At 42.5% G+C, this 27,469-nt stretch overlaps 1 protein-coding gene across 2 annotated transcripts; it reads left to right on the top strand.

Annotated features, from left to right (window-relative positions):
* Positions 1-7,917: 7,917 nt before the first annotated feature.
* Positions 7,918-22,789, top strand: LOC310670628 (protein SSUH2 homolog). 2 transcript variants are annotated; one of them, XM_083426235.1, is made up of 13 exons: positions 7,918-8,233; positions 10,051-10,106; positions 10,534-10,635; positions 11,190-11,268; positions 11,633-11,762; positions 12,394-12,454; positions 14,264-14,388; positions 15,959-16,021; positions 17,658-17,740; positions 19,247-19,339; positions 19,839-19,944; positions 21,406-21,513; positions 22,030-22,789. In XM_083426235.1, the coding sequence occupies exons 1-13, from the start codon at positions 8,028-8,030 to the stop codon at positions 22,168-22,170; spliced, it is 1,353 nt and encodes a 450-aa protein (XP_083282361.1). In that variant the 5' UTR covers positions 7,918-8,027; the 3' UTR covers positions 22,171-22,789. The 2 variants fall into 2 exon arrangements, with proteins under 2 accessions (XP_083282361.1, XP_083282360.1); XM_083426234.1 differs by having other exon boundaries at positions 19,247-19,343; positions 19,843-19,944.
* The last annotated feature ends 4,680 nt before the right edge of the window (positions 22,790-27,469 follow it).

Genomic DNA, 27,469 nt, shown 5'->3' with positions numbered 1-27,469 from the left:
TCATCCTGGCACGCCACTAAAAAGTCAGCATTGATCCCACACTGACAAACATCAGCAAGCAAAGCTGGTTAAAAAAGAATGTCAGGATTATTAGCATGCTGTCTTCTATTAACATATAATACCATATATTGAAGAGTATGCTTTTCTGCATGTATAGTACCCAGAACAAACTTAGTTGGTCTCTAAGGGGCTACTGGACATTTTTTTTTAAAGAAGTCTCTCCCCCCCCCCAGATGATCTTTATTGAATTTTTAGTTACATACTATACATACACATACATTATGTTTCACATTTGTTCTTGCTCTCTCCCGAGCTGACTTCTCTCCTTCCTTCTTCCGGTTTTTTTATGTCATCTTTAACTTTTCACATTGTCTTTGTCCATTTTATATATACCGTAATTGTTCTTCTTCAATTTTTTCCATAAAATGTCTGTAAACAAATAAATCTTTCTATATATACAATTCTTGTTATCTGTCTATATTCATTTACAAATATTGTTCAACAGTAGTCCTAATATACATTTTAAATTCATTTTGATATTATTATCCAATACATTTCTTGTGTTTTCCCATTATGAGGTTTATTTTAATTCTACTGGTTTCCCTATTTCACATCGGCTTCTCTGTATAATATATATATATATATATATATAAATTTATTATTCATTTATTTATTTCAACTGTGTCAGACTACCTACCTGAATCTAGATGCATGTATATTGATCACATAGTGTAGCACCCTGCTTGTGGTTAACGCTTAGCTGGAATGAAATATTCAACGCAGCAATAGAGAAATTAAAATAATAATTTATTTGTCAGACAAATAAATGATTGGCACAGTGGTATATTTACCAAAAGCTTTGCACAGCCAGCCCTGGTGACCAGCACTTATATTCCCTCAGCCCAGCCTCCTTACTCCTCCTTTGGCTGCCTCTGTCCAATCAGCCTGGTTGAAATTCCTATTGGCTGTCTGATAGAACCAATCATAAAAGATACACCCATTTCCTATTACCTTTTATGGGAGACAAAGAGCTATATTTCCTTCTATCATATATCTTACATTTGCCTCGACAAGGCATCTTAATTACCAGATTACCCTTTGCCCTTCTGGCCTTCTGCCCTTTTGGCAACAGGGGCAAATGGCTAAAACAGATGGCTCATGGTTTTAAATTTTGTCATCTAAACAGAGGTCTTGGGTTCACCTTCTCACACACCATCAATGAAATAAGAATCTAACATAAGAATCTAACATTTCTTACTTTCTAGATCTTTTGCATAATTACACTAAAGTCAATACATTTCATATATAACACAGATAGATTTTTAGAAGAAAAGAACTTAATAAAAAACAGTTTCTAAAGCAACCCCTTCAATTTACACCCCCCCCACCAGCTGTTGTTGCTATTAGCTCTTTGCCCTTTAACCTTCCCAGGATACCTTAAACCTTGGGAAGATGTCTGATGGGAGGCACTATTTACCAACTCTAATTAGTGTTTTTGCAGCTTGGATTGTATTCTGTAATTTGTATGACCTTTGCTCCCAGCTTTTGCTCCTTTTTACAACTTTGAGGTACTGCAACAAATCAATGAGGGGCCCTGTTCAGGAAAATAAACAACTGCCAAAGCACTCAGCAGCTTATACTGCCTAGCATGAAACAAGCATTTACAAATATATTTTTTAAGCTAAATTTAAAATACAGATCTTTGATCAGATGCCTCAATAGCAATATCATCAAAATATACTACAGAAAGAAAATCCATTACATGTAGTATAATTTTTATGTATAGTTGCAGAATACAACCCCCATTATGAAAATGCAACTTGCATGTAAACTCCTGACAAGATCATGTTTCTTTTTCTTACAACCGTTGAATTTTCTGTTTGCAGTTTGGTGCCCTCCCAATTCGGAAATATGTAATCCGGGATTCACCTAAATCCTGTTCTGCTCCTCCATGCAGCTGTCTCCTCTTTAACAACTCCACATAGCTGAGGATCCCAACATGCCCCTATGCATATTTGGCTACTCAGTTGAAGGCATGCCTTGAAGGCATCATGCTGAATGCCCAGGCACAAAGGAGTTTGGGCCAAGGAGGCACATGTTGGGGGAGGGGAAGGCCAGCGTTTCAGCCCTACTGTACCTTAAAGGTAAAGGGACCCCTGATCATTAGGTCCAGTTGTGACCGACTCTGGGGTTGCGGCACTCATCTCGCTTTATTGGCCAAGGGAGCCAGCGTACAGCTTCTGGGTCATGTGGCCAGCATGACTAAGCCGCTTCTGGCGAACCAGAGCAGCACACGGAAATGCCGTTTACCTTCCCGCCGGAGCGGTACCTATTTACCTACTTGCACTTTGACATGCTTTCAAACTGCTAGGTTGGCAGGAGCAGGGACCGAGCAACGGGAGCTCACCCCGTCACGGGGATTTGAATCGCTGACCTTCTGATCAGCAAGTTCTAGGCTCTGTGGTTTAACCCACAGTGCCACCTGCATCTCTGCTGCACCTTACCTATGCAATAATAACACTACACATAGGCATAGCCAGGATCTATGATGGAGGGGGAGGGGGCACCCACCTGTCACCATCAGTGCCAAATTTACATATAAGCTAAACAAGCTATAGCTTAGGGCCCCACTCTCTTGGGGTCCCCCCAAAAATTTAAAGGAAAAAAAATTGGAAGCACATTTCCAAAATATAAGATAAAAACAAAATAAAATAAAACTTACATACAGCAACAGTGTTCCTATGATGTAAGTAATGGGCCCCGCCTGCTAGCCTGCTCCCTAAAATATCACTGGTTTGCTCATTTTTATATACAGTGGTACCTTGTTGATATCATCAATGACTTTGCTTTGGCAAAGGCAAGGAAAGTATTGTAATTTAGATCATGTTTGTGTACTGTTTTTATACACAGTATACAATGAATCATGATAAAATTATACAGTTGAATGGGTAGTGGGTAGATGCATTAATATAATCAGTCCTGTTAAATAATTTTTTGACTACAGGCTTGTCTAGTATTGGTATTATTATTTTTTATATATAATATTTTATTAAGATTTTCACATAAAAAAAGAAAGAAAAAATACAAAAAGAAAAAGAAAAACAAGTAAAAACAATTCCATTTTCATAGTATTTCTTACATTAGCTTGTTTCCCAGACTTCCCCACACCTCCCCTCTCTGTATTCCAATTCAAATATTTAATCAGCAAATCCCTTCCCTCTGTCTTATCTTTATCTTTATCTTAGTGTATTATACCTTTAATTCTTCATCTTTTTAACCTTCGAATTTTCCGTACTCCTTCACCACATTATTACTAATAACCCTTTAACCTCCATCCGATGTCATTCTAACATTCATTAATTTTATAATATTTCTGTAAATAGTCTTTAAATTTCTTCCAATCTTCCTCCACCGTCTCTTCTCCCTAGTCTCTAATTCTGCCAGTCATTTTTGCCAGTTCCATGTAGTCCATCACCTTCATCTGCCATTCTTCCAGAGTGGGTAGTTCTTGTGTCTTCCAATACTTTGCGATGAGTATTCTTGCTGCTGTTGTAGCATACATAAAGAAAGTTCTGTCCTTCTTTAACACCAATTGGCTGACCATGCCCAGGAGAAAGGCCTCTGGTTTCTTCGGGAAGGTATATTTAAACACCTTTTTCATTTCATTATAGATCATTTCCCAGAAGGTCTTAATCCTTGGGCACGTCCACCAAAGGTGAAAGAATGTGCCTTCCGTTTCTTTACATTTCCAACATTTATTATCGGGCAGATGATAGATTTTTGCTAGCTTGACTGGTGTCATGTACCACCTGTATATCATTTTCATAATATTCTCTCTTAAGGCATTACATGCCGTGAATTTCATACCTGTGGTCCATAACTGTTCCCAGTCAGCCATCATTATGTTATGTCCAACATCTTGTGCCCATTTAATCATAGCAGATTTTACTGTTTTGTTCTGAGTATTCCATTTCAACAGCAAGTTATACATTTTTGACAAAATCTTAGTTTTGGGTTCTAGCAATTCCCTTTCCAGTTTTGATTTTTCCACCTGGAAGCCAATTTTTTTATCCAATTTATATGCCTCCATTTATCTGATAATAATGAAGCCAATCTCGCATTTTATTTTTTAGCTTTTCAAAACTCAGCAATTTCAATTTGTCTCCCTCTTGTTCCTGGATTTCCCAATATTTCGGCCATTTGGCCTCCATATTGAGCTTTTTCAGGGCTTTCGCTTCCATCGGTGACAACCACCTTGGGGTTTTGCTTTCAAGTAGGTCTTTATACCTTATCCAGACATTAAACAACGCTTTCCTGACAATATGGTTTTTAAACATTCTGTGCACTTTAACCTTTTCATACCATAGATATGCATGCCATCCAAAAACATTATTGAATCCTTCTAAATCCAAAATGTCTGTATTTTCAAGGAGCAGCCATTCTTTCAACCAGCAAAAAGCTGCTGATTCATAGTAAAGTTTAAGGTCTGGCAGGGCAAAGCCTCCTCTTTCTTTTGCATCAGTTAATATTTTAAATTTTATTCTTGGCTTTTTGCCCTGCCAGACAAATCTTTCTGCCACTTCTTGAAACAATCCATTTTGTCAATAATTTGCAATGTCTGAAACAAAAACAGCATTCTAGGCAATACATTCATTTTTATCACAGCAATACGGCCTAGCAGTGAAAGCTTCAAATTAGACCAAATTTCTAAGTCTTTCTTCACCTCCGTCCAACATTTTTCGTAATTGTCTTTAAATAGATTCCCGTTCTTAGCTGTCATATTAATCCCCAGGTACTTCACTTTCTTAACCACTGTCAACCCTGTCTCATTCTGAAACCTTTCTCTCTCATTATCTGTTAATTTTTTCTCCAGAACCTTTGTTTTTAACGTATTCAATTTAAATCCTGCTACTTGACCAAATTCCTGAATCAGTTCTAAAACTCTTTTTGTACTAGACTCTGGCTCCTGTAAAGTCAAAACTAGGTCATCTGCAAATGCTCTTAATTTATATTGTTTGGCTCCGACCTGTATCCCTTTAACCAATTGGTCCTTTCTAATCATATTCAACAGGACCTCCAGGACTGATATAATGAGCAATGGGGAGATTGGGCAACCTTGTCGTGTTCCTTTTTCTATTCTGAACTCCTCCGTCACAACATTGTTAACAATTAATCTAGCTTTTTGTTCAGAATAAATTGCACCTATACCATTTTCAAATTCTTGTCCTACCCCCATCCACTGGAGATTCTTCTTCATAAAACTCCAAGAAATGTTGTCAAAGGCTTTCTCCGCGTCCACAAAAATCAAAACTGCCTTAGTATTAATTTTCTCTTGTAGTAATTCCAAAATGTCAATTACGTTTCTCACATTGTCAGATAAATGTCTGCCCGGAAGAAAGCCTGCTTGGTCTTTATGAATCTCCTCTACTAAAACTTTTTTTAATCTTCTAGCCAAAATGTCTGCAAAGATTTTGTAATCCACATTTAGTAATGATATAGGGCGGTAGTTCTTAAGTTGTGTCTTTTCCGTCTCTGTTTTTGGTATAAGTGTAATGTATGCTTCTTTCCGCGACTCTGGTGCCTTTCTCCCCTCCAATATTTCATTACAAACTTCTTTCAGAGGTTGTATCAACCATTCTTTCAGCATCTTGTAATATCTAGAGGTCAGTCCATCCGGCCCTGGAGATTTACCCAATTGCATATTCTGAATGGCACTTTCTACCTCTTGTTCTGTTATTTTGTAATTCAACCTTAGTTTATTTTCTTGAGAGATTTTTTGTAGTCCATTTAATTTCAAAAATTCATCTATATCCACCTCTTTCTGTGGCCGTTGTGTATATAGCTGTTTAAAATACCTCTGGAAACAATTTCTGATCTCGGCTGGGTTCTGTATAATCCTTCCTTCAACCTCCAAATTAGTAATTGTATTTAGTTTTTGCCTTTTCCTCATTTGCCACGCTAGTAATTTCCCACACTTGTTTGCCGATTCAAAAGTCTTTTGTCTCATTTGTCTAATTTTCCATTCTATCTCTTGATTTATCATTTACATATATTGTACTTGATATAACTTTATTTCTCTCAGAATTTCCTGTGAGTTTGGTTTTGCTCTCAGTCTCTTCTCACTCTCTTTTATCTTCTCCAAAATTTTATCTCTCTTTTCCTGTTGTGCTCTCTTCTTTAACGTATTTTGTTGTATCAAGAACCCTCTCATAACAGCCTTACTTGCGTCCCAAATTACTCTTTTCTCAACTGTAGTGTTCATGTTTATCTCAAAATAATCTCTCAAGGTTTTTTGGGCCTTCTTAGTCACTTCTTCATCCCTAAATAAAGTGTCATTCATCCTCCATCTGAAGGAACCAATTGGTATTAAGTTCATCACCATCTTCACTGTGTTATGGTCGGAACAAGTCTTTGGGCAGATTTCCACTTTTTTTATCTTTGATGCCAGACCTCTAGTAATCCAAATTTGGTCAATTCTTGTCCATGTCATTTTGGCTTCAGAAAAGAAGGTTCCCTCTCTCCCCAGGGGGTTCTTTGTTCTCCAAATGTCCACTAAGTCCAAATTATCTGTCAACTCGAAAAAGGTTTTCGGTAGTCTGCCATCTTTAGTGACTACCTGTCGTTGTGCCTTGTCCATATTTGCAGATACTACTCCGTTCATATCCCCCATCAATAGTATTGGTATTATTTATGAATGTGACATATTACTAGAAATATTGTCTTTTATACTCACTAAGTGTAACAAGATACAAAGGTCTGCTGTCCCAATGAACAGTGTAGACTACTATGGTGATATTGATATTATATAAAAATGCATTGTACAGGTTATAACACTTAATTTCATATTAATAAAGCTATTTATAATTATTAGTAGTTTGCATCATACATTTACACCTATTATTATTTCATGTTATACCAAGTTTCCAGAGACTAGATTATGAGTCTTTGTAAATTGTGTTTCTAAAGGAACTTTGTTATTGCCAAGTGCCAATGTGTTTGCATTACTAAGTTGGCTATGAATAAAAAAATCATTTTAAGTTAGAGCTTAATAATTATTTCACTATTAATATACTTCTTCTTAATTGTATTTCAGTTCAGCAATTACTCTGATGAAATACATATTTTGTTATGTGCAAATGACTTTAGATACCTATTAGGTCCATAAATTACCATAAAGCATATATTCAACACAAAAAATAGCGCTATTTTGTTGTTGACAAAGGACAGCTGGACATATAAAGGGCCCCATTACCTTCAGTAACTTAGGGTCTCATCAAACCTAAATCCGGCCCTGGTCACCATCCTCTGCCAGGCTCTATATAGCAGATTCTGAATGAAATGTCTCAACGACAGTTTTAAACTACAGTGGTATCTTGGATTAAGTACTTAATTCGTTCTGGAGGTCCGTTCTTAACCTGAAACTGTTCTTAACCTGAAGCACCACTTTAGCTAATGGGGCCTCCTGCTGCCACCATGCCGCCGAAGCCCAATTTCTGTTCTTATCCTGAAGCAAAGTTCTTAACCTGAAGCACTATTTCTGGGTTAGTGGAGTGTGTAACCTGAAGCGTATGTAACCTGAAGCATATGTAACCCGAGGTACCACTGTACTTTCTTTTGACCCCAAGTGCTTGGAAAAATATGTCAAATTATTTCTACAATTTCTGCTTTTAGTTAAGTGTTTTTTAGTTATTTCTTTGGTGGGGGGCTCCCTCGTCTCCCCCCCTCCCCGGCTATGCCCTTGGCTCTACACACAAATGATATACCCTCCAACATTTCTCCAATGAAAATAAGGACATGCTAAGGCAGGCCTCAGCCCTCCAGATGTTTTGAGACTACAATTCCCATCACCTCGACCAGTGGTCCTGCTAGCTAGGGATCATGGGAGTTGTAGTCCCAAAACATCTGGAGAGCTGAGTTTGAGGAAGCCTGTCCTAAGGGAAAGCGGGATCAAATCAGAAATCAGGGCGGCTTCTCTAAATCAAGAACGTTCCTGGGGAAAAAGGGACACTTGGAGGGTCTGAAATAACATGAGAATGGGCCTAGGAATAGGGGAACTCCTGTCCATTTCGGCTTCCTCATTTTTCTGCTTCTCCGCCGTCCACATTTCCGCAGCTTATATGAAACAGAAAGTTACGCAAGGCTGGCCAAAGAGGGATCCGGAAAGAGAAAGTAAAGAGAGAGGGGGCAAAGGTTGCTTGCTAGAAGCGATGGCGGACGGCCGTCAGGGAATCCGGTGAGAGCCTTTTGCAAAACCCCCCCCCGTCGGGACCCGCTTCCCCCCTCTTCTCCGCTTCCCTTGAAAGCTGCCCGTCCTCCCCACCCTCTCCCTCCTCGCCATTCCTTTTAATTCATGGTGGAACGAAGTAAAGGGGAAAGAGAGTCCCCGTTGCCCACGTGTTGATTCTTTCTGCCAAGAAAGCTGCAAAGGGGGCTTTTTTCTGCGCAGGAAAAAAGCTGCTTCCAGAGGCGCTTTTGCTGCGGGCGAACGGGAGAGGCGCGCAAAAGCGCGCAAGGCAACGCAGCCGCGGAAGGAAGCCGCCCCTCCAGTCTCTCCTCCCTGGGCTGAGCGCGCCGCGCCGCGCCCATGTCAATGGAGGCGGCCCGCTTTCATCTCCACAGCTAGCGGGACTTGAATTCGTCCCCATGCCAAGCCCCTCCCCAAAACATCTACAAAAACCACAGAAGCAAAAACAAAATAGCTCCAGGAAATGAGCTTCTTTTCCTAGGGACATGGGAAGTTTCCTCATACGGCATGTGACCCAGGCTTCTCCACCCCTGTTGGGAAGATATAGAGAAGTACGCTGATGCCATCTAGCTCTCCACAGGGTTTTTCAGGATGGGCTCCTTGCCAGCCCTTCTTGGAGATGCCAGGAATGGAACGTGGGATCTTGGGCATGCCAGTCAGATGCTCAGCCACTGGAAGCGAGCTTGAGACACAGGGCAAGAGTCTCTTTCCTAGCCTTGCCTGGGGATACCGGGGAGCGAACCAGGAATCTCTGACAAAGCAGAGCACGCGTACTTCTGCCGGGGCTCCCTTAACTCTGAGATAGAGAACGTGCTGACCTCCGGGTGTCAGACATGTAAAAGCCCCACTGCAAACAGGATATTGCAAGTTGGAAAAGTTTCAGAAAAGAGGGGAGGGGATACAAAACTTAGTATCTTTTTGTATTTCCCCCCCCAAAATACAAAACTTAGTATCTTTTTGTATTTCCCCCCCAAAATACAAAACTTAGTATCTTTTTGTATTTCCCTCCCAAAATACAAAACTTAATATCTTTTTGTTTTGTATTTTTCTCTATAAACCTTAATAACATTAAGTTTTTTTTTTAAAGGGAGGGGAGAGGAAAAGTTTCAAAAAAGGGCAACCAAAATGATCAAAATGCAACTTTCTGCACAGGAAGGAGTACCTCCCCCGTGCAAAAAGGTTGCAGTGTTTGGGACTTTTTAGTTTAGAGAAAAAGTGATAAAGTTATAGATGTTTAGAAAGTTATGTACTGCACGAAGAAAAGTTTTCCTACCCTTCTCATAACATCAGAACTCGTGGACATGAAATGTAGCTGATTGCTGGAAGATTTGGGACAAATAAAAGAATGTACTTTGTTATTTGGCAATGGATAAATATTGGGACTCACTCTTGTTGAAGTCTGTTGAAAGAGTTCTCAAGAACTCAAAAGTTTGTTCTCTACTTTATGACGATTCACTTAGTCATAATAAAGGCATTACAAATACCAATATTGTACCAATAAAGGTATTATTATATTGTGGCTTTAGGGCTTTTAAAATCAACTAAAACGGCAGCTCACAATTTCTTTTTTTAAACATTCAGTTTGTTGCTGAAAACATGGTTGTATGAAGCCAGCCTTGACTTTATATATAAAGTGTTAAGCACCTACTGCTTCAGACCTTCATCTGACAGTGTTAAAATCGCATCCACAACTGCACTCTATAAGGATTTTAAATTGACTGTATCTATTTCTGCTTTTTGTACACTAAGCCACTCATTTAGATTTGTTATTGTGCATTACACTCTTTTTCACTTTCTCCTGCTAGAGTACCAACTCAGACATACGGAACTGTTGGACAGACATCTGCTCAGTGGACGTTTGGTATGAAAAACAAGTCATTGCGGGCATTAATTATCCTTGTTAACCTTGGCTCCATTCAGATGTCACACTAAATCCTAGTTTACCAGGGGTTGTCAACGTGGCTGCAGGTGCTAGCATGCCCACTGGTACCACCTCTGGTGCCTGTGTAAGCTCTTGATAAATATCCATGATGCATGAGAAATTTGCCCTTCCTCCTAAGTTCTTGTTTGCATTGGCTCAGCATCACTACGTTGTACCTACATTTGGTGACTGGTGCCCATGGCACTTTCTCAAATCCCAAAGGTACCCACTGGTGCCAAACCCTTGACCTATCACTTGTGTAATAAAGACGAAATCTTATATGTAGGTTTCAGTGTTCCATACGATTCATTATATGTTTGAGGGACGACAACGTTCAACGTCTTCCTTTTCCTTATCTTTGTTGTAGGTGCCGCCCTTCCCAGAGACATGGCTCAGATGCCAGGACCTTATGCTGCTCCTATGTATAACACAGGCACCATATCTGGCTATGAAGACACAACCGCTGCAGGCAAGCACTTGTTGGTGTGGACCCTAGTTCCCTAAAGTGTATGCCAGGGGTAGGCAACCTAAGGCCCATGGCCCACAAGCAGCCCATGGGGGGTCATTTAACTGGCCCACGAGCCACCCCCAAACTGAGCCACCCGCTTGGCGAGTCCCCGCCCGCTACGCTAAACCAGCGCAGCACGGGGACTTGCTTCCGTGGTGCCGGAAATAGCATCTGCGCATGCTCAGACCCCAAAAATCACGTCTTTGCAGATGCAGACTCTGGAAATCGTGTCTGCACAGGCGCAGACACCGGAAATCACGGCCATGCGTGCTCATGCGCACGTGTGCTCTTGCCCACAGAAGGATCTCTGCTGGAGTGAACCAGCCCAGGCAAGGTAAACCTTGCCGTCCCCTGGTGTATTCTGTAATACAAGTGCCAAGTTCAACACCCACTGCATGAATGTTCCTTTCTGCTATTGCCAAGGAGAACTTTCTTCTAGCATGTTGCTCATGAGACCTGAGAACATTCACAACTGCTCATCCTGGTGTTCTTACCCGAACCCCATTCCTTTACAGGAGGAAAACATTGCCTGCCTCCACCTAACTTGTTTCTTGGACATGGAGGTGGGCAAGAGCCGCCCCAGAGAACATGGAAGTAAGTGGATACTGTTATGCATTCTGTTGTGGACCTCCTTCTCAGGGTCACATGACAGTGGTGTGGGTGGGGCTAGAAGCAAAAATGGACCAAGCAGGGCAGATTTCACCTTTGTTTGGTAGGCTAGTTTTCACAAACACTCACGCATCTCTCCCCAGCCTCCATTCAGAAATTCACGAGGTGTTTTCAGACTTCAAAGGCATATTCTAACCAGGCCTGGGGAGAGTTGTGAGGGCCAGAAAAAAGAGAGATGGTGTGCATATTTGGTTGTTGACCCTGAGGTCCTGGACCCCCAGACATAGAGGACCATGGGAAGTTTGGGCGGCCATTTTTGCTTATCCCTCCATTTGGTCCTTTCCTACAGCGTTCCTGCCATTTCAGAAGATGAAGCCAAAGAAGCTTTTATCCAGTATGCTTCCAGCAAGTGCTGCTACAGCACAAACCCAGCCAAAGAGATGGTGTTTAATGACCTGCAGTTATTCAATACCTACAGAGTAAGCAGTATATATTTGTAATAGTATAGCTATTCAGGAGCAGCTGGTATGGTGGAGGCAGAGGCATTGCCAGTCCGACACACCTGTCCCAACCACACCACCACCTTGCCCCAGTGCCATCCAGGTAAGCCGCAGTGACGCTGGTGTTGGGAAGGGGGTTCTGCGGTTCTTCCCAACTACAGCACACCAGCCACTGCTGCTGACATTTATTTATTTTTATTACTATGTTTATATTCTTATTTGTTAGCTGCCTTGAATGTGGAAGGTCCTTTCAAAGAATAAACAAACAATAAATGGTATCATTCATTCCTAACCCCAGATCTTACTGTGCTGTCCGCAATGGCATAGCTAAGTGTCTATGTGAAAATTAGGGATACTTCATATAGGGCATTTAACTACCAATGCAAACTGATGGCAGTGCCCCTTTTGCCTAAATTATGAGGTGCCCACTTGGACCGAGGAAGTAATAGAGTAATAGAAAACTGTTTTGTAGTTTTCTGGTGGTTGCTGTTGGCTCTAACCAGAGACGTTTTAAGGTGTTGCTTCCCTATGTAATTTCCCTAAGCCAATTTTAAAAATCTGCTGACTATTTCTTAAGTGAAGTGTTTAATTCTTGAAAGTTGTTTCTTAGTATAAACTGGAGACCTTCACTGAATCAAGATCCTCTGAATGGAAGACGGAACCTTATGGGGGTAAGTACCGCTATGCTACATGACAATCCAGCCCCACTTAGGCCAGACCGAGCCATCCAAACCCTTCACAGTGCGGTGCATTTCCTTTGACTTCTGTCAGCTGAGCTGGCCTCCTGCCAGTCACCAATTGGGCAGGCAGGAGTCCTGTTGACATTATCCCAGTGGATACCCAGCAGAGGGCCTTGAAATGGGTTTCCAAGTGTGGGAATGGGGCTGAGCTGGCCTGGGATGCAATGGATCATGGGCTGGTCTAACAGCAGGCATCAGGTGACAATAGGCCAGCTTTTCTTGCCCTCACTTCCCAATTCCATGGCCACTGAGTAGCTGAGGATGTTGTGATAGCTCTGCCGCTTCACAAAAGGCTGTGTCAGCAGGTGGTGAGAGTTTGGGTAGCAACCTGAGAGGAATTGTACAGGAACCAGCTTTTATTACTTTCTCAATGCATTATGTAAAGGACTCATTATAATAATATTTTACAAGGCCTTCAACCCAAAACGATAGATATGTTTAAAAAATTGCATATTTGTGTACCTTTGTTCAAAAACATCTGAAAGCATCACATGGAACTGGGCTTTAGTATAGGCCACCTTATCTCTCCATTTCTGTATGTCCTGAAAACAAGGTATGATGGTACTTCGGAAGTTGAACGGAATCCATTCTGGAAGTCTGTTCAACTTCTAAAATGTTCAGAAACTAAGGCGTGGCTTCCAATTGGCTGCAGGAAGTTCCTGCAGCCAATCGGAAGCCACGGAAGTCACGTTGTACGTTCAGGTTCCAAAGAACATTTGCAAACCGGAACACTCACTTCTGGTTTGTGGCGTTCAGGAGCCAAAACGTTCGACTCACAAGGCGTTCAGGATCCAAGGTACAACTGTATAGCTAAAGATGGATGCCCCTCACAGTTTTGGTAGAATTGGAGAGCTCCTCAAAGACACCCATCCTGACATTAAATGAAACATTGGTAAGATGAGACTGTACTGTATAATGTGCAGAAGAAATGTATCTGTTTCTTCTGAGGTCATTGTCTTGGTATGGTATCAGAAGAAGTCCTGAGATTGACAAAGGTCACAAACAAAGTCTGAGAGCAATTTTAAGGATATTTCTGTACAATACGGCATGAAATGAAGCAGTGATCAATTGTTGATCTTACAACTTGGATGCCTGTTTGCTCATAAGACGATATGTCCTTGGTTGCTTTGCAGCCCATAATTGATACTAGATATGTAGCACAGATTTTCTTAGTGAGATCAGGTAAACTAATGGGTCTATATTTCTAAGTAGAGAAAAGAATTTAGGTCACTGTAGTTATTAACTGAAAAGTTGGGGAAACAAAAATGCGGTAAATTTATAATTGGTGTAATTTTTAAAAAGTAATTTTGTGTGTGTTTGTTAAACAAAAGAGGTGGCGTTAAAATCAGGGCACCTTTGCAACACTGGCTCCTGGAAAATGATAGTTTGAAAATGGAAAGCCACGCTATTGATTTTAAAGCATAGTTTGCACTGTAATCCATACAAAGGTAAAGCATGGGGAAGAACGGATGTGGACTTCACTCTCTTGTGAGGGGAGGAACTACACTGCTTAGAGATGACTGATTAAGCAGTAAATTAATTGTTGAAATGCTGGTGACAATCATGATGATGAAAGCTGGCTCCCAATAGCAAACTATCATTTTGCTGCAGAGGCTAATATGCATGCTCTTATTTTGTTTGTATTGTGCACTGGAAAACATAAGCTTCTCTGAGGCCAAGCCAGATGGTGGTGTAAGTGCAGCTGTCAGAAAATAGTCAAATCCAGCTTTCTTATACCAGGTGGAGCAGTAGATTCCTACCTGCGTGGGACACCTCCTTTGCCTTGGGATGTGAGAGCAGATGCTCCTGGCATGTTCCGAGACAAAACCCAGAGAATCAGAGTGCCTCATACATCAGCATTAACGGTACAGAGCTAATGTATCAATGAATATGATGGTATACGTGGGTCCATGCATTTTGTCTGGCCAGCACCCTTCCCCTCCTCTTCGGCACAGTCCTGTGCAGTTTTCTTCAAGGTAACGGACATTGAACTCAGTGGGGCTTACTGCCAGGTAAGTGTTCATGCTGGGTTGTAGCTTGAGGCCGTGATTTTGTGCTGTGTCTGTGAGGGAGGTCAAGGAATGTTTCCCCAACTCTCTAGCTGCCAGTAGCTTATACTCTTGTCCTTATCTTGTAGCTTATACTGTTGTCCTTAAGTACAATATAGTTATGATCTCTGAGTTGTTCCTGTTGTGGGAGAGATTTATGAGGAGCAACCAGTGACTGTGGGCTAGAGTCATGTAAGAGGGAAACAGCACTTTGGAGTTTCTCAGGCAGCAGACTGAAGGAACTAAGTTCACGATCAGATTTATAATGGGATATAAGAGCAGAAAGAAGTGACAGAGGAATGTTGTTGCAAATAGTACACAGGTTTACTGGTAAGAGTTTGTGCAGAAATGTATGTATAGGCATTTAGGTGGATCATTATGTGACCCAAGTAACAAGAGGGTTGTGTAATTTTGGAGGTAAAAGAGTTTTGTATTCAAATGAGATGACTGAAGGAAAGTCAAGCAGGAAAGGAAAGTCATACCATACATTTAAAGCACCGTCATACATATTTAAACACATATAGATTCCCTCAAAGAATTATGGGAGCTGTGGTTTGTTAAAGGTGCTGAGCATTGTTAGGAGCCGCATGTTCCCTTCACAGAACTACTGTCGTACCTTGGAAGTCAAAGGGAATCTGTTTTGGAAGTCCGTTCAACTTTCAAAATGTTTGGAAACCAAAGCGGTGCTTCTGATTGGCTGCAGGAAGCTCCTGCAGCCAATCGGAAGCTGCAGAAACCCCATCGGACGTTTGGGTTCCAAAGAATGTTTGCAAACCGGAACACTCACTTCTGGGTTTGCGGCATTAGGGAGCAGAAATGTCCAAGTACCAGGGCATTCGGGATCCAAGCTACAGCTGTACCATGTCCAGAGTTCCCCATGAAGAGGAAATTCTTATTAATTCACTCTTGAAATGGTAGCTCTGGGAATGGAAGACATTGTGACCCAGTCCCAAGGTTTGTGCACTGGAAGATCCTATGTTGAGTGTTCTCCATCTTGTTGGCTGTAACAGCTAGGTTCTGCCCTAGCCTAATGTCTGCAAGCACAGAAATCATAAGGTTGTGGCTGAGATTGAAATTCCGAACCTTCTGACAGTAGAAGACCTGGGTGGGAATCTTCTAGATCTTGTTGCAGTTCAGCACCCATAACAAACGCCGGTTCTTAGAATTCTTGGGGGGAGGGGAGCCATGGCTGTTTAAAATGGCACCATAACACTTTGAATGTATGTTAAGAATGTGGCCATAGTTTAATGCTAATCAAATGGAAACTCACCAGATCCTCTTAACATTGCCTGCTCTCATTATGAGCAGCATAGTATTTCCAGACCACCCAGGTCCAAATAAAAGCTGCTGGCTCCGTTTTAACACTCTCCTTTCCTTGATTTTGAAGGCTTGCCCGACATGTGGATCGACTGGTAGACGTCACTGCAGTAAATGCAATGGCAACTGCAAGGTAAGTAGTTGTGAGTAAGGAGGATGTTTTGCTTAGTGTGGAGTTTTTGTTTTGTAGAAAGGTGAGAACACAGATGAGAAAATAAAAGGTGGAGGAGGAAGTAACATGTCTTTTGTGCAGTAGCTTGTCCTGCTATTGTCTAAACAGCTGATGGGATGTTGACTATTGGAACCTCAGAAATGCAGACCAGAAAGTCAGTAAATATTTGATACAGCAATTGTACTGGATATTGGGGGTATACGTTTTCTATGCTGGTTTTTCTTCCATATTTGGAAGCTCAGAACAGAGAACAATTAAAACGACTGACTACATAATTATGGATGTGAGAAATATTAATTAAAGTAAACATTGCAATACTACCTGAAATTGATAAAAGTCGCGACTAACAACCCTTCCATCAATTTTTAATCAGTTAATTCAGAAAAAAGTTTATTTTTATTTTTAAAAACCTACATTTTTACATGCCTTGTGAAAATAGAAAGGGATGAAGTATGGTGGAATCGAATAGAGTATCAAAGGCATTGCTGAGAGCAGCCTGCTCCATGCCACTAGAGTTCACAGATTGGTGGAATTGGGCAGCTTCTCTTATTAAGAGGCCAGAAATCTCCAGCTGCATCTAGGCAGTGTTAAGGAAGTAGAAGAAGAAGGTCAACACCTCTCACTTGGATGGAATCAGCCAGGTTGGGTCAAGGAGACAGGGAAGTCCTCTGTCACAGAGGGAAGACCTTTGGATTTTTGACCAAGATAAAGTGCTCTTCAGGATTGACCCTTCCCCTCATACTTCAGCACCACATTTCATGATTTGCAGGAAACAGATCAGATGGCAGCAGTTTGAGGTTCATAGGGCACTAAAATAATACACTTGGTGTGACGAGGACCAGCTCATCATCCGCAATGAATCAGTCTCACACCATGATAGATTGAAGGGATCTCTCAGCCTCAAGAGCTGCTGCCCGCATTTATTGTGTACAGCAAAAGCATACAACATTGTATCAGCCAGCAGACAAAGACAGTACAGTACAGTACCATACCCGGGCATCATGCCACCCTCAGGCCATGCTACGTGGACCAATCACTGAAACAGCATGAGCTGTTCACGCGCTGTTCATGTTCTAAGCAGCTTCTTGCTTGACCCTGTAATAAACTTTCGCCCATGCCCTTATGCATAAGCAACCATTTCCCTACATTGGTGGAGAGTGGAATCTGATTTCTGGGGTGGGGTGGGGTGGGGTGGGGAAATAGTCCCCCTTGTTTTCCACAAGCAAGTCACCCAAGATTGTCTTGTCTTGAGAACCTCCAGAAGCAGGTAGAATTGAGAAGGCTTGGATCTAGCCAACATTTCTGACAGATCTACAGTTACAGCTGACTTTGTGGTCCATTTGCCCATAGGGACACCTCTTTGCAACAATGTCCTCATTGGGGATATGTACAATGGGCTTCTCCATCTACTTCCACAGGGTGTTACAAGATGGATATCTTTGCTTCGGCAGATAGCACCTTAATGAGTGATAGAGAAAGTAGTGAAGTGATTCCTTGTTAAAGATGATCATGGAGATCTGATTTTGTCCAACAAGTGTTTTGTTTGGCGATACCCTGCTTATTTCTGGCTCTTTTGTCTAAAATTAAATCCCAACAGCAACAGTGTGGGAGATGTCAAGGAAGAGGAGTCCGGTTTGTGGATGAAACATGTGACCTATGTATGGGAAGTGGACTTGAAAAGTGCGTGAGTCAATCTGCAAATATATGAAGAAGATGCTCATTTTTATTTTCACTGTGGGGTTTGAGTGTTGCACTATGTGTGACAATTGCACTGCTTCCTGGTCCTCTATACCTGAGATACCATGGGCAATCTTATGGTGGAGCTTCAAGCTATAGGTTCAACAGAGACCAGGAAGTCTTTGTTTTAAATCTTGCCTTTGCTGTGAACTGAGGCTGTATACACACTATATACCTTTAAAGCACATTCAAAGCACATTCTTTCCCTCAATGAATTCTGGGCACTGTGGTTTTCTCCTCTCAGAATTAAAATTCCCAACAACGCCCAACAAACTACAGCACCCCATAATTCTTTGAGGAAAGTAATATGTTTTGAATGTGTTTTATAGGTATCATGGGTGCTCAGCCTCATTCATTGGCCTTGGGAAAGCTGCGGGATGAAAGACACATCTGCAGTATGGGAATAATAAGACTTAGCTTACATTCAGAGGTGTGCAAATGTTTGAAATACTGCATGTGAAGGACTTAAAATACCCTAAGTTATTTTTTTTAAATTAAAAGTATAGGAAGTATTGTCCTAGATCTTTCTGCAACTGAATTGATTCAAATGTATTTTGCACTTGGGAAGGAATTTGTGCCCAAATGTAAAATAAAGGAAAAGGCGTTGCCAAAGGCAGCACCCTGGAATGAGGGCTATAGTCTAATTGTCTGAAAAACTAGGGGGGGGGGGAATGGAAGTCTCTTCTGTTTCATGATTTTTTCGCATTCAGAGACGTGTGCTGTTGTTTTGCAAAATTTGAATTAGTGTGAAAAGTTAGACAGCCCTCAACTGCATGGAGTAAAGATCCTGCAGGCCTAACCTTTCACCTCCCCATTGGTCCCAGGCACATGCAGGCAGTTAAGAATATCGTGATCTGTCCTTTTAATCTTTTAACCTTTATGAGTTCTTCTGTGTACATATAGTTGCTATGATGATGCAGCAGCGTCCCTGAAGCTAAAGCTGGTCTGTGCCTAGTTGGGGGATGTATGGAAGCCTGTGGGAGTTCCATGGAGGAAAAATACATATGAGAGAAAGGCTTAGGGATACGTATGAAATAGAAGGATCCAAAGAAAGCAAATAAAGCAGATTTCCAGCCCTTAACCCAAACTATGGGTCATGCCGCACTGCATGTCTCTGTGTGCCTGTGTTGGCTAAGTGTATTCAAGAGAGCAGAAATAGGGTTGCATCCCCTGACTAGTATTGGCCAAACTGGGAAATGTTGCTAACTGAAAAAGAAGCTCAGCTTGTTATGCTTCCTGAGGCGCAGGAGATGGCGCCATTTCCCAACAGAAAAACGAAACAAGACGCCAGCTCTAGAACTGAGAAACCTCTATTCCATTGGTTTTGCCGGATTATCCTTTCCTTTTTTGTGTGTGTGTTTCAGCCGGGCTCACAAAGTACCAAGCTTTATACCGAGTAGTTTCATTACATTTTATCGCATCTTGTGTTTTATTACATTTTATTTACAGTTGCCAGGTGTGTTCTGGTATGGGAAAAACAGTCTGCAACGATTGTGAAGGAAAAGGACAACTGCTGTCGTTCATTGAGCTGCAAGTTGAATGGCAAGTCTTGTCAAAATAGACTGTGGTGGAAAGGGGAGGCCGCTTCTAACTGCGTGGAAAATTGGCTCTGCCTACCAGAGATGCCTGAGTTTTATGTTCAGCTTCATGAGTGAAAGGATCCAGTATACTTGCTAGAAATGGTTACTCAATTGATCTGGAAAATATGGGCTTGAGACCTCTTGTCATTTAGGTTAGCGTATGGGGCTAGATGAGGCACTGCTCTGGCTCAATCCGTACTGACGACTAGCTTTGAGCATTGTGCCAGTTTTGTGACTTCATAAATTTATGGTCAGCGCCTGATGTGGTTCAGTTCCCCCATAGGATTGCACTGTGTTTGATATATGTTGTAGATTGGCCCCGCTCTTTGACCCCACGTAAAAAGCTTACATAGCAGGGGGAGCCATTTTGAGAGCGTTTGGTTTGAGAAGGCCGTTGTGCTGTGAAAACAGAGAAAGCCTGCGTGTTGTCATTGCAACTCTCCTGCTTTTTGCCTTCATAGGAAGAACAACGTTTATGAATATGTGGCAGATGAAAGATCTGGATTTCCTATTGAACTCTTCAAAACGGTTACTGGAGAGACGTTGTTTGTTGATGACAGCCCTATGGTAATGAAATGCTTTCAGCAAAAGCAGTAATGCAAAGAGAGGCAGGACTTGAAAAGGAACCAACTGAAGTGTTGGCAATTAATTAATCGGTGGAGAATATTTCACCATATAATGTCCCCCAGACACATAAATCTTCCCCCACCCCACTCCAACCTCTCTCTCACCCTGGGCCACAACACACACGCAATCATAAAAGTAATGGTAGCCATACAAAAATACACAGGTACGAATTGTCTCACAATTGTCCCCTGGCAACCCCCCCCCCACTCTATGCCTCTGCCCACTAGGTAGCTTACAGACAAATCATACAGCGATCCTACTATTTTAGAACTAGCCATATGCCCATTTTTTGGCAGATTTGTGTTCTAGCTCAAACATAACAAGTTATCTTATATATCATTGCTGCATCCTAGATCCTAAGAAACCCTTCTGACCAGGGCTTCCTGACCCCAACTCCAACAGTGGCAGTCAGAAAATAACTTTAGACAGGAATGATGGTTTAAACGCAATCTTACAAATAGCTTAATAATACATTTATTGGATTAAAAAAAGCTTTTCATACCGAGTGATTTGTTAAGACACGATTTGAAGATTTTGCATCTTAATGGCATTTCCAGAAAACATGTGTATCGTTTGTATGAGGCTGGGGTATACATTTTCTAAAGCACCCTCATAGCTCCCAAACTATTGCTGGCCTTGATAGCCAAGGCAAACCTTGTGGACCTATCACTCTGCACGAAGTCAGGGACAATTCCCCACTTTCTTCCTGGCTGGGGAGGATGTGGGTAGGGCAACCCGGGGGAGAACAATCTCTGTGCTCCTCCTTCCAGTCATGGAACTGTAGAAATTTTGGTGTTGGGTGACAGTGGCGCTTGGCCCACTTCAGTAGTGCATTTGTCAAATGGCAACACATTTTTCTGTGGAGGCCCACGCTGGGGCTTGTTTTGGCACTGGGCTGCCAGAGTGTTAGAAGTGCCAAAGTGGGAACCCAACCTCTCTCTGGCTCCCATTTCCACTAGACGTTGAAAACAGCATCACACCACATTAAACAGTCATGGCTTTCCCCCAAGGAATCCTGGGAACTGTCTTTGGTTAAGGATGCTCAGAGCTGTTAGGGCTACAGTGGTTTACTAATCCCTCTTCCCACAGAGTGGTTTACTAAACTCTCTTCCCAGGGAACTCTCCTGATAATTTTGTGTAAAAGAGAGAGGGCTGGACAGGGATATACTGGGTTGCCCAGAAACAGCCTGGGTTCATCATCTCGCATTGGCAATAGTAGCTTTACTTACCTGTCCGCAGTGCAGGCAAGAGGCTCTTCTTGGGTGGTATGCAGTTGCATTTTAGAGATCAGCTATGCTTCATGTCTGCATAATGTGATAAAACAATGACTAGCCTGCTCTTGCTCCTCGCTCAGGACTTCAGTTTTCTATTTGTATGTCTTTGAAATTTGTGTTTCCATAGGTATATCCAGTGATTAGTTTCCCTGATTTTGGTGTCAGTCAAGCCTCCAGCTATGCCGTTGAACAACACCAAGCTCAGTTTGCATCTACAAGGCGGATACTCAGGCAGGCAAGTGCTGTGAATATTAACAGAATCACCACTGAGGCGATGGTCCTCAGTGCTGTGGTCCAAGAGAATTGCCTGGAGCGCTTCCTTCCCCCATGCAGGGTCATAGTGAGATTCATACACCCGCTGGCCTCAACTGGCCTGTGCCCTTGCAAACATCCTAAGCTTTGTAGGCTTTTTCCATATTGTTTGGCCAAGTTGCTACATTGGCAGCACCCTAGGCTAAGGGATAGCTGGGTCAGAGAATAGGGATGGGGAACTTCTGGCTTTACAGGTGTTGTTGCGCTCCAGCTTAAGTAAGCCCAGCAGGCATGCCCAGCGGTTTGGGACAAGAACGTCAGGAGGGTCCCAGATTCCCCATACCTGCCAGATAGGGCTGCAGCATGTCCGTATTCAGAATGTGCCTAACTCTTGCCATTCTTCTATGTATTAAAAAAAAAAGCCATTCAGGTTTGAACATTTCTGTAAATGATACACTGATGTTTAGACCCTAAAAGTATCTTCTTTGTGTTTTTACAGAGGCAAACAATTGAGCTGATACTTCTCACCAGGGTACAATATTTATGGCATGGCAAACCTTACTCCTTCTATGTTTATGGCAAGGAACGCAAGGTGCATGCAGAGGATTATCCACAGAAGTGTTGCTGTACCATCCTGTGATTATTATGGGCTATTTCAACCGGTGTAAAAGAAGCACTGTTGGTTAAAACTTGTGGAATATTTGCAGTCCTCCCTCATCCCATTTTTATTTTATAAATGAAGTTTATTGACCCACTTTATAAGAATTGTGGAAGATGCTTAAATAAATAGGACATATAGGACTAAAGTTTGCCAAACTCCAGGATTACATATTAGAAGGAGAAAGAAGAGCTATCAGTGTAAGGATGTCTTGTGCACAACAGAACATTCCTGCCCCCCACCCAGCGTGTCTCCTGAATATGTTCTTTTTTCATGCTTTATTAATATTAAAAGATATAACAAAGAAATATATATATAAAATCAAAATAGAAATACAAAAAGAAAATCTCATTATTTGTTCACTGTACATTCTTGAGTTCCCTACGACTTCCCGCCACCCCATCATGCATTTACTTCTTATTTTATCCAGTGCACTATTAATCTCTATTTTCTTTTTAATCGTCAATAATATTTTCTCTTATAAATATCCATCGTAACACAAAAGTCATTCAAATCCTGCCACATTTATACTAGTACAATAATCTTTAAGGTATTTTTTTTATACATGTCCCATTTCCGAATAAATGTTTGTTCAGTATTACCTCTCAATTTGTCTGTCATTTTTGCCAGTTTGGCGAACTTCATCAATTTACTTTGCCACTCCAACTTTGTTGGGATTTTCTCTCCTTTCCAATTCATTGCGATTAGTATTCTTGCTGCTACAGTAGCATACAAGAATATTTCTCTCGCAATTTTTGGTATGTCTAGGCCAAGTATCCCTTAGGGAAAAACCTCCGGGTTTTTTTTTTTTTTTTATGAAGGATACCGTAATAATTTTTTTAAGCTCATCATAGATTACATTTTCTTGCATGTCCACCACATGTGTAACATTGACCCTTCCGCTTACCAAATATTTCAACATTTGCTTGAAATATGTTTATGCATTTTAGATAATTTTAGTGGTGTCAGGAACCATCGGAACTGCATCTTCATAAAAGGGTGTAACATGCAGTGAATTTCATATTGACCTTCCATAAATTTTCCCAGGTGGTCATTGGGATGTTGTAGCCAAAGTCTTGGGCCCATTTGACCATAACAGATTTTACCTCCAACCTCCTTAACTTCCCAGTCAAAGAAGAGTCTATACATTTTGGGAAGTATTTTCCCTTTTGGGTTTACCAATTTTTTTTCCAGTCTGGATGGTCCTGCCCTGCCTAGAGGAGGAAAGGGGCTGGGCTTTTTTGGTACCAGCAACAGCAGCAGCGCTCGAGCGGTTGCCATTTTAAGCAGCCCCTCTCCGGAGCCCTTTTGCGTGCTGCTCATTGTCCCTCCACTGCCAGCCCCTGCCGCTAATAATAATAATAATAATAATAATAATAATAATAATAATTTATTATTTGTACCCCGCCCATCTGGCTGGGTTTCCCCAGCCACTCTGGGCGGCTTCCACAAAGACCAAAAATACACTAAGATGTCACACATTAAAAACTTCTCTGAACAGGGCTGCCTTAAGATGTCTTCTGAATGTCAGGTAGTTGTTTATCTCTTTGACATGTGGTGGGATGGCATTCCACAGGGTGGGCGCCACTACCGAGAAGGCCCTCTGCCTGGTTCCCTGTAGCTTTGCTTCTTGCAATGAGGGAACTGCCAGAAGGCCCTCGGCGCTGGACCTCAGGTAAGCAGACACAGGTAAGCAGCCACCCTCTGTGCTGGACTTCAGGTAAGCAAGACACAGGTGAGCAGCCACCAGGGCTCGTGGTGCTCTTGCAGCATTCCCCCCCCCCAGTAGTCCGGCCCCCCACTAGGTCTGAGGGACAGTGGACCGGCCCCCTGCTGAAAAAGTTTGCTGACACCTGATCTAGTGCAACTGTTTCATTGAATACTGATGCTTTGGTTTCTCTGTTTCTATCTGTGGAGAGCGATCTCTTCTGTCATCCTGAGAGCATTTTGAAATTGTTTTTCAGTGTGAACCAGGAAAATCACCAAATAAACGATTCATTCTACTCTTAATGTATAGATCTCTGTAGTCTCTCTCTCTCTCTCTCTCTCTCTTTCCCTCCCCCCCTTCTCCTCTCCCCCTTTCATCCCTAAACATTCTGTGTCATTGAGTTCTTATGGGGTGTTTTGGTTTCCCCCCTCCTTGATAGGATTTATTCCTACAAGGGTTTTTCTGCAAACCTAGTGTTGCAGCTTGCTTGCTTGGTCAGCCACTCATTGAGGTGGACCTCAGTTGGTCAGTCACTCTGCTGCTCATTTCGACATTTGATCATTCCATTGTCTGGCCAGTCACTCCATCATTTGGTTGGTCACCCTGTCAGTCCCTTGGTCAGCTTGCTGCTCACTTGGTCAGTCACTCTGCCATTTGCTACACACCACATGATTGCTCGCTCTGCTACTTGGTCACTTGTTCAGTCGCATAAATTCAATCAATCAATAATGTCAGGTTGAATAAGGCTGCCCTAAATGCTGGCCTCTAACTGCCTCCCCTGATGACGATAGTGCCAGGTGTGTTCTTTTGGGGAGAGCATCCGCAGACTGGGGAACCTTTTAAAAGGCTTTTTTCTCATGTGGCTGCCCTCTATCCCTCCCTCGAGTGAGAGACTTAGTACTAGAATGGTACAGGCTGTTGGTGTTCTGCATGAGATGCCAGCAGTACTGGCAGGAGAGACTACAGTGTTATACACACTTCTCTGGGAGTGAGCTCAGTGAACTGAGCAGGACTTTTATCTAACTAGACATATATATGATTGCACCCTGTTGGCCATCTGATATTGAAAGCTGTGAGGAACCATACTGCACTTAAACATTTTGTAATGCTTAAAAGGCTGCCAGATGATCTTAAGCATCCTAAAAATGGGCATACATGAGTTGGGCTCCCATTCAATGCGGTCCTTGTTCTTGTACAAGCTTTTGTCTTACTGCTTTTCAGTTCTACAGTGCCACCCTGTGGTCAAAATATAAAAATGTTTCTCTTTCTTTAACAGCAATAGTAACTTTCCCACTGTTCTAAAAGAACCCAAAGCTGTCCTTTTGAATTCTAGGGTGAAAGGGGGTTGTTTGTTTGTGTTTCTGAAGTTTGGCTGAACTGGGTAAAAGCTGTTGGCAATGGGGGCTGCCATATCACAAGCTACACACAAAAATCTCCCACACCCCTCGCTGTCGTATATGAACACATTTGCGTAAGCATAAATATGCATAAATAGGCAGATGGTTATAGGGCACTGAGCAGCCCATGGCTCCTGGCAGATAGACCCAGCGACTAACTATCCGAAACACAAAAGCTCTGTTTCCATTGCAAGCAAGGAGTGCACCCTGGGGAAGGGGTCAAGACGCTGCACGGCTTTTGCAGGTGGTCTTGGATCTCCCACTCTTCCCCACCCTCACATTTTTAAAAAAATTTTTTTGCCTGCATGGCAGCTGGGCACACCGCAAATCACAGTGCCATGAGAACCTAGCTACAGTATCTTCCTTCTTCATTTGTAGAGGACCCAATCCACAGACAGTGGATGGGGGCTAGGAAAGCCATTGTTCAGAGAAATCCCTGATAGTGAGAGCCAGAATTTTGTTCCTCCCACCTAAGTCAGCCTAAATCTGCATCCAAACACATAAATCAGCAGACGCAATTTTTAGGCAGTTGTGTGTCATGGGCTTGTAACTCAAGTCTTTTATGTGCCCAGAGATATCCCTGTTTGCAAGTCTGGCAAACTAAACTCTTTGTTGTTGGTTTTTCCTGCTATGTCTCTATTGGAGAAAAGGATTGTTGATTTTGAATAGTTAATTTGTAACACTGCCAACACTTTATGAAATGCATTTAGTTGGTCAAACATAAAGCTTCCCTTGGATTCTGAACCATTAGATTTTGAACCATTAAACTCTTTGCTTTGATGGTACCACCTACCGTATTTTTTGCCCCATTGGACGCAATTTTCCCCTCCAAAAATGAAGGGGAAATGTGTGGGCGTCCTATGGGGCGAATGCAGGCTTTTGCTGAAGCCTGGAGAGTGAGAGGCATTGGTGCGCACTGACCCCTCTTGCTCTTCAGGCTTCAGGAAGCTATCCGCAAGCCTTGCAAGCCCGGTGGGAGCTCCCGTGGGCTCACAAGGCTTGTGGGCAGCAGCCTGCAGCCCGAAGCACGGGGCACCCTCCGGAGGGCGCTCCGTGCTTCGGGCGGGTGTCCGCAAGCCTTGTGAGGGTGGGGCGGCAGGTGTGCGCAAGGCTTGGGGCGGCAACCGAGGCTGGGGGGGGGGGAAATAAATTTTTTTATTCATTCCCCCCCCCCCAAAAAAACGAGGTGTGTCCTATGGGCCAGAGCGCCCTATAGGACGAAAAATACGGTAGGTCACAGCATCACTCTGCCTGGGTCAGCTGACTCCCAGAATCATTCCCTGTCTTCTAGGCCCAGTAAAGCTCCACCTCACTTGTTGCTCAGTCTGACCAACTTGTTCCTGGTGTGGAGACACTGCCCAAATCCCTGCTTGCTTCTGTGAACCTTGACCCCTGTCTGTGCCAAGCACTTGCTTCTGGGCCTCTGATACTTGTTCACTATAGGTTCTGGCTCACATGGACTGCCAGTCTGTTACTGCCAGCCTCAAAACCTGGCTAACTAGGGCCTGACAACAGCTCTTGTGTGACAACAGCTCTTGTGTGTCTGAGGTTTTGAACAGCCACAAAATTAATCTGTGTGCACTGGAATGCACACAGGAGTGTGGACACCACCTGTCCATGCATTTTGCTTTCAGTGGGGTGGATCCAGAGGGACGTCCCTTTTACTGTTTTAGCTACTCACCTGCATCTGGACCCTCTGATCCTATTTTGCTGCTCTGGAATTCAACACCTGTGTGTTTGGGACCACAAGACTTACTTTGGAACTGGCAGCCATCTCCCATGGCTGGAGGAAGCTTCTCAGGATCCAACCCAAAGGATGTACTTTCAGAAGTACATGTGAAATGACAACCCAACCCATATTCTAGCACAGCTTTGAATAAAATACTTCATGAGGCATGACTGATGCTCGCCCGACATTTAACATTTTAAACAACTAGGATTTTAAGAAATAAATATGCATTGCAAAACTAAAAGAGCCCCCTTTGCTCTCAAGACTCAGTACAGTAGTACCTCAGGTTACATACACTTCAGGTTACATACGCTTCAGGTTACAGACTCCGCTAACCCAGAAATAGTACCTCAGGTTAAGAACTTTGCTTCAGGATGAGAACAGAAATCGCGCAGCAGCGGCGCAGCGGCAGCAGCAGGAGGCCCCATTAGCTAAAGTGCTTCAGGT

This window comes from Podarcis tiliguerta, assembly GCF_965153285.1.
Source record: "Podarcis tiliguerta genome assembly, chromosome: 2".
In the NCBI taxonomy this organism is placed as follows: domain Eukaryota; kingdom Metazoa; phylum Chordata; class Lepidosauria; order Squamata; family Lacertidae; genus Podarcis; species Podarcis tiliguerta.
Note: the sequence above shows the minus strand (reverse complement) of the source record. Positions and strands in the feature narration are given on the sequence as shown.

Bases quoted from the DNA above. Each gene is read 5' to 3' on its own strand.
- LOC310670628 (XM_083426235.1), top strand. From the start codon at position 8,028: ATGAGAATGGGCCTAGGAATAGGGGAACTCCTGTCCATTTCGGCTTCC. The intron at 11,269-11,632 runs GTAAGTGGATAC...CCTTTCCTACAG, and splicing joins CCGCCCCAGAGAACATGGAA to CGTTCCTGCCATTTCAGAAG. The intron at 19,340-19,838 runs GCAAGTCTTGTC...TTGCCTTCATAG, and splicing joins ATTGAGCTGCAAGTTGAATG to GAAGAACAACGTTTATGAAT.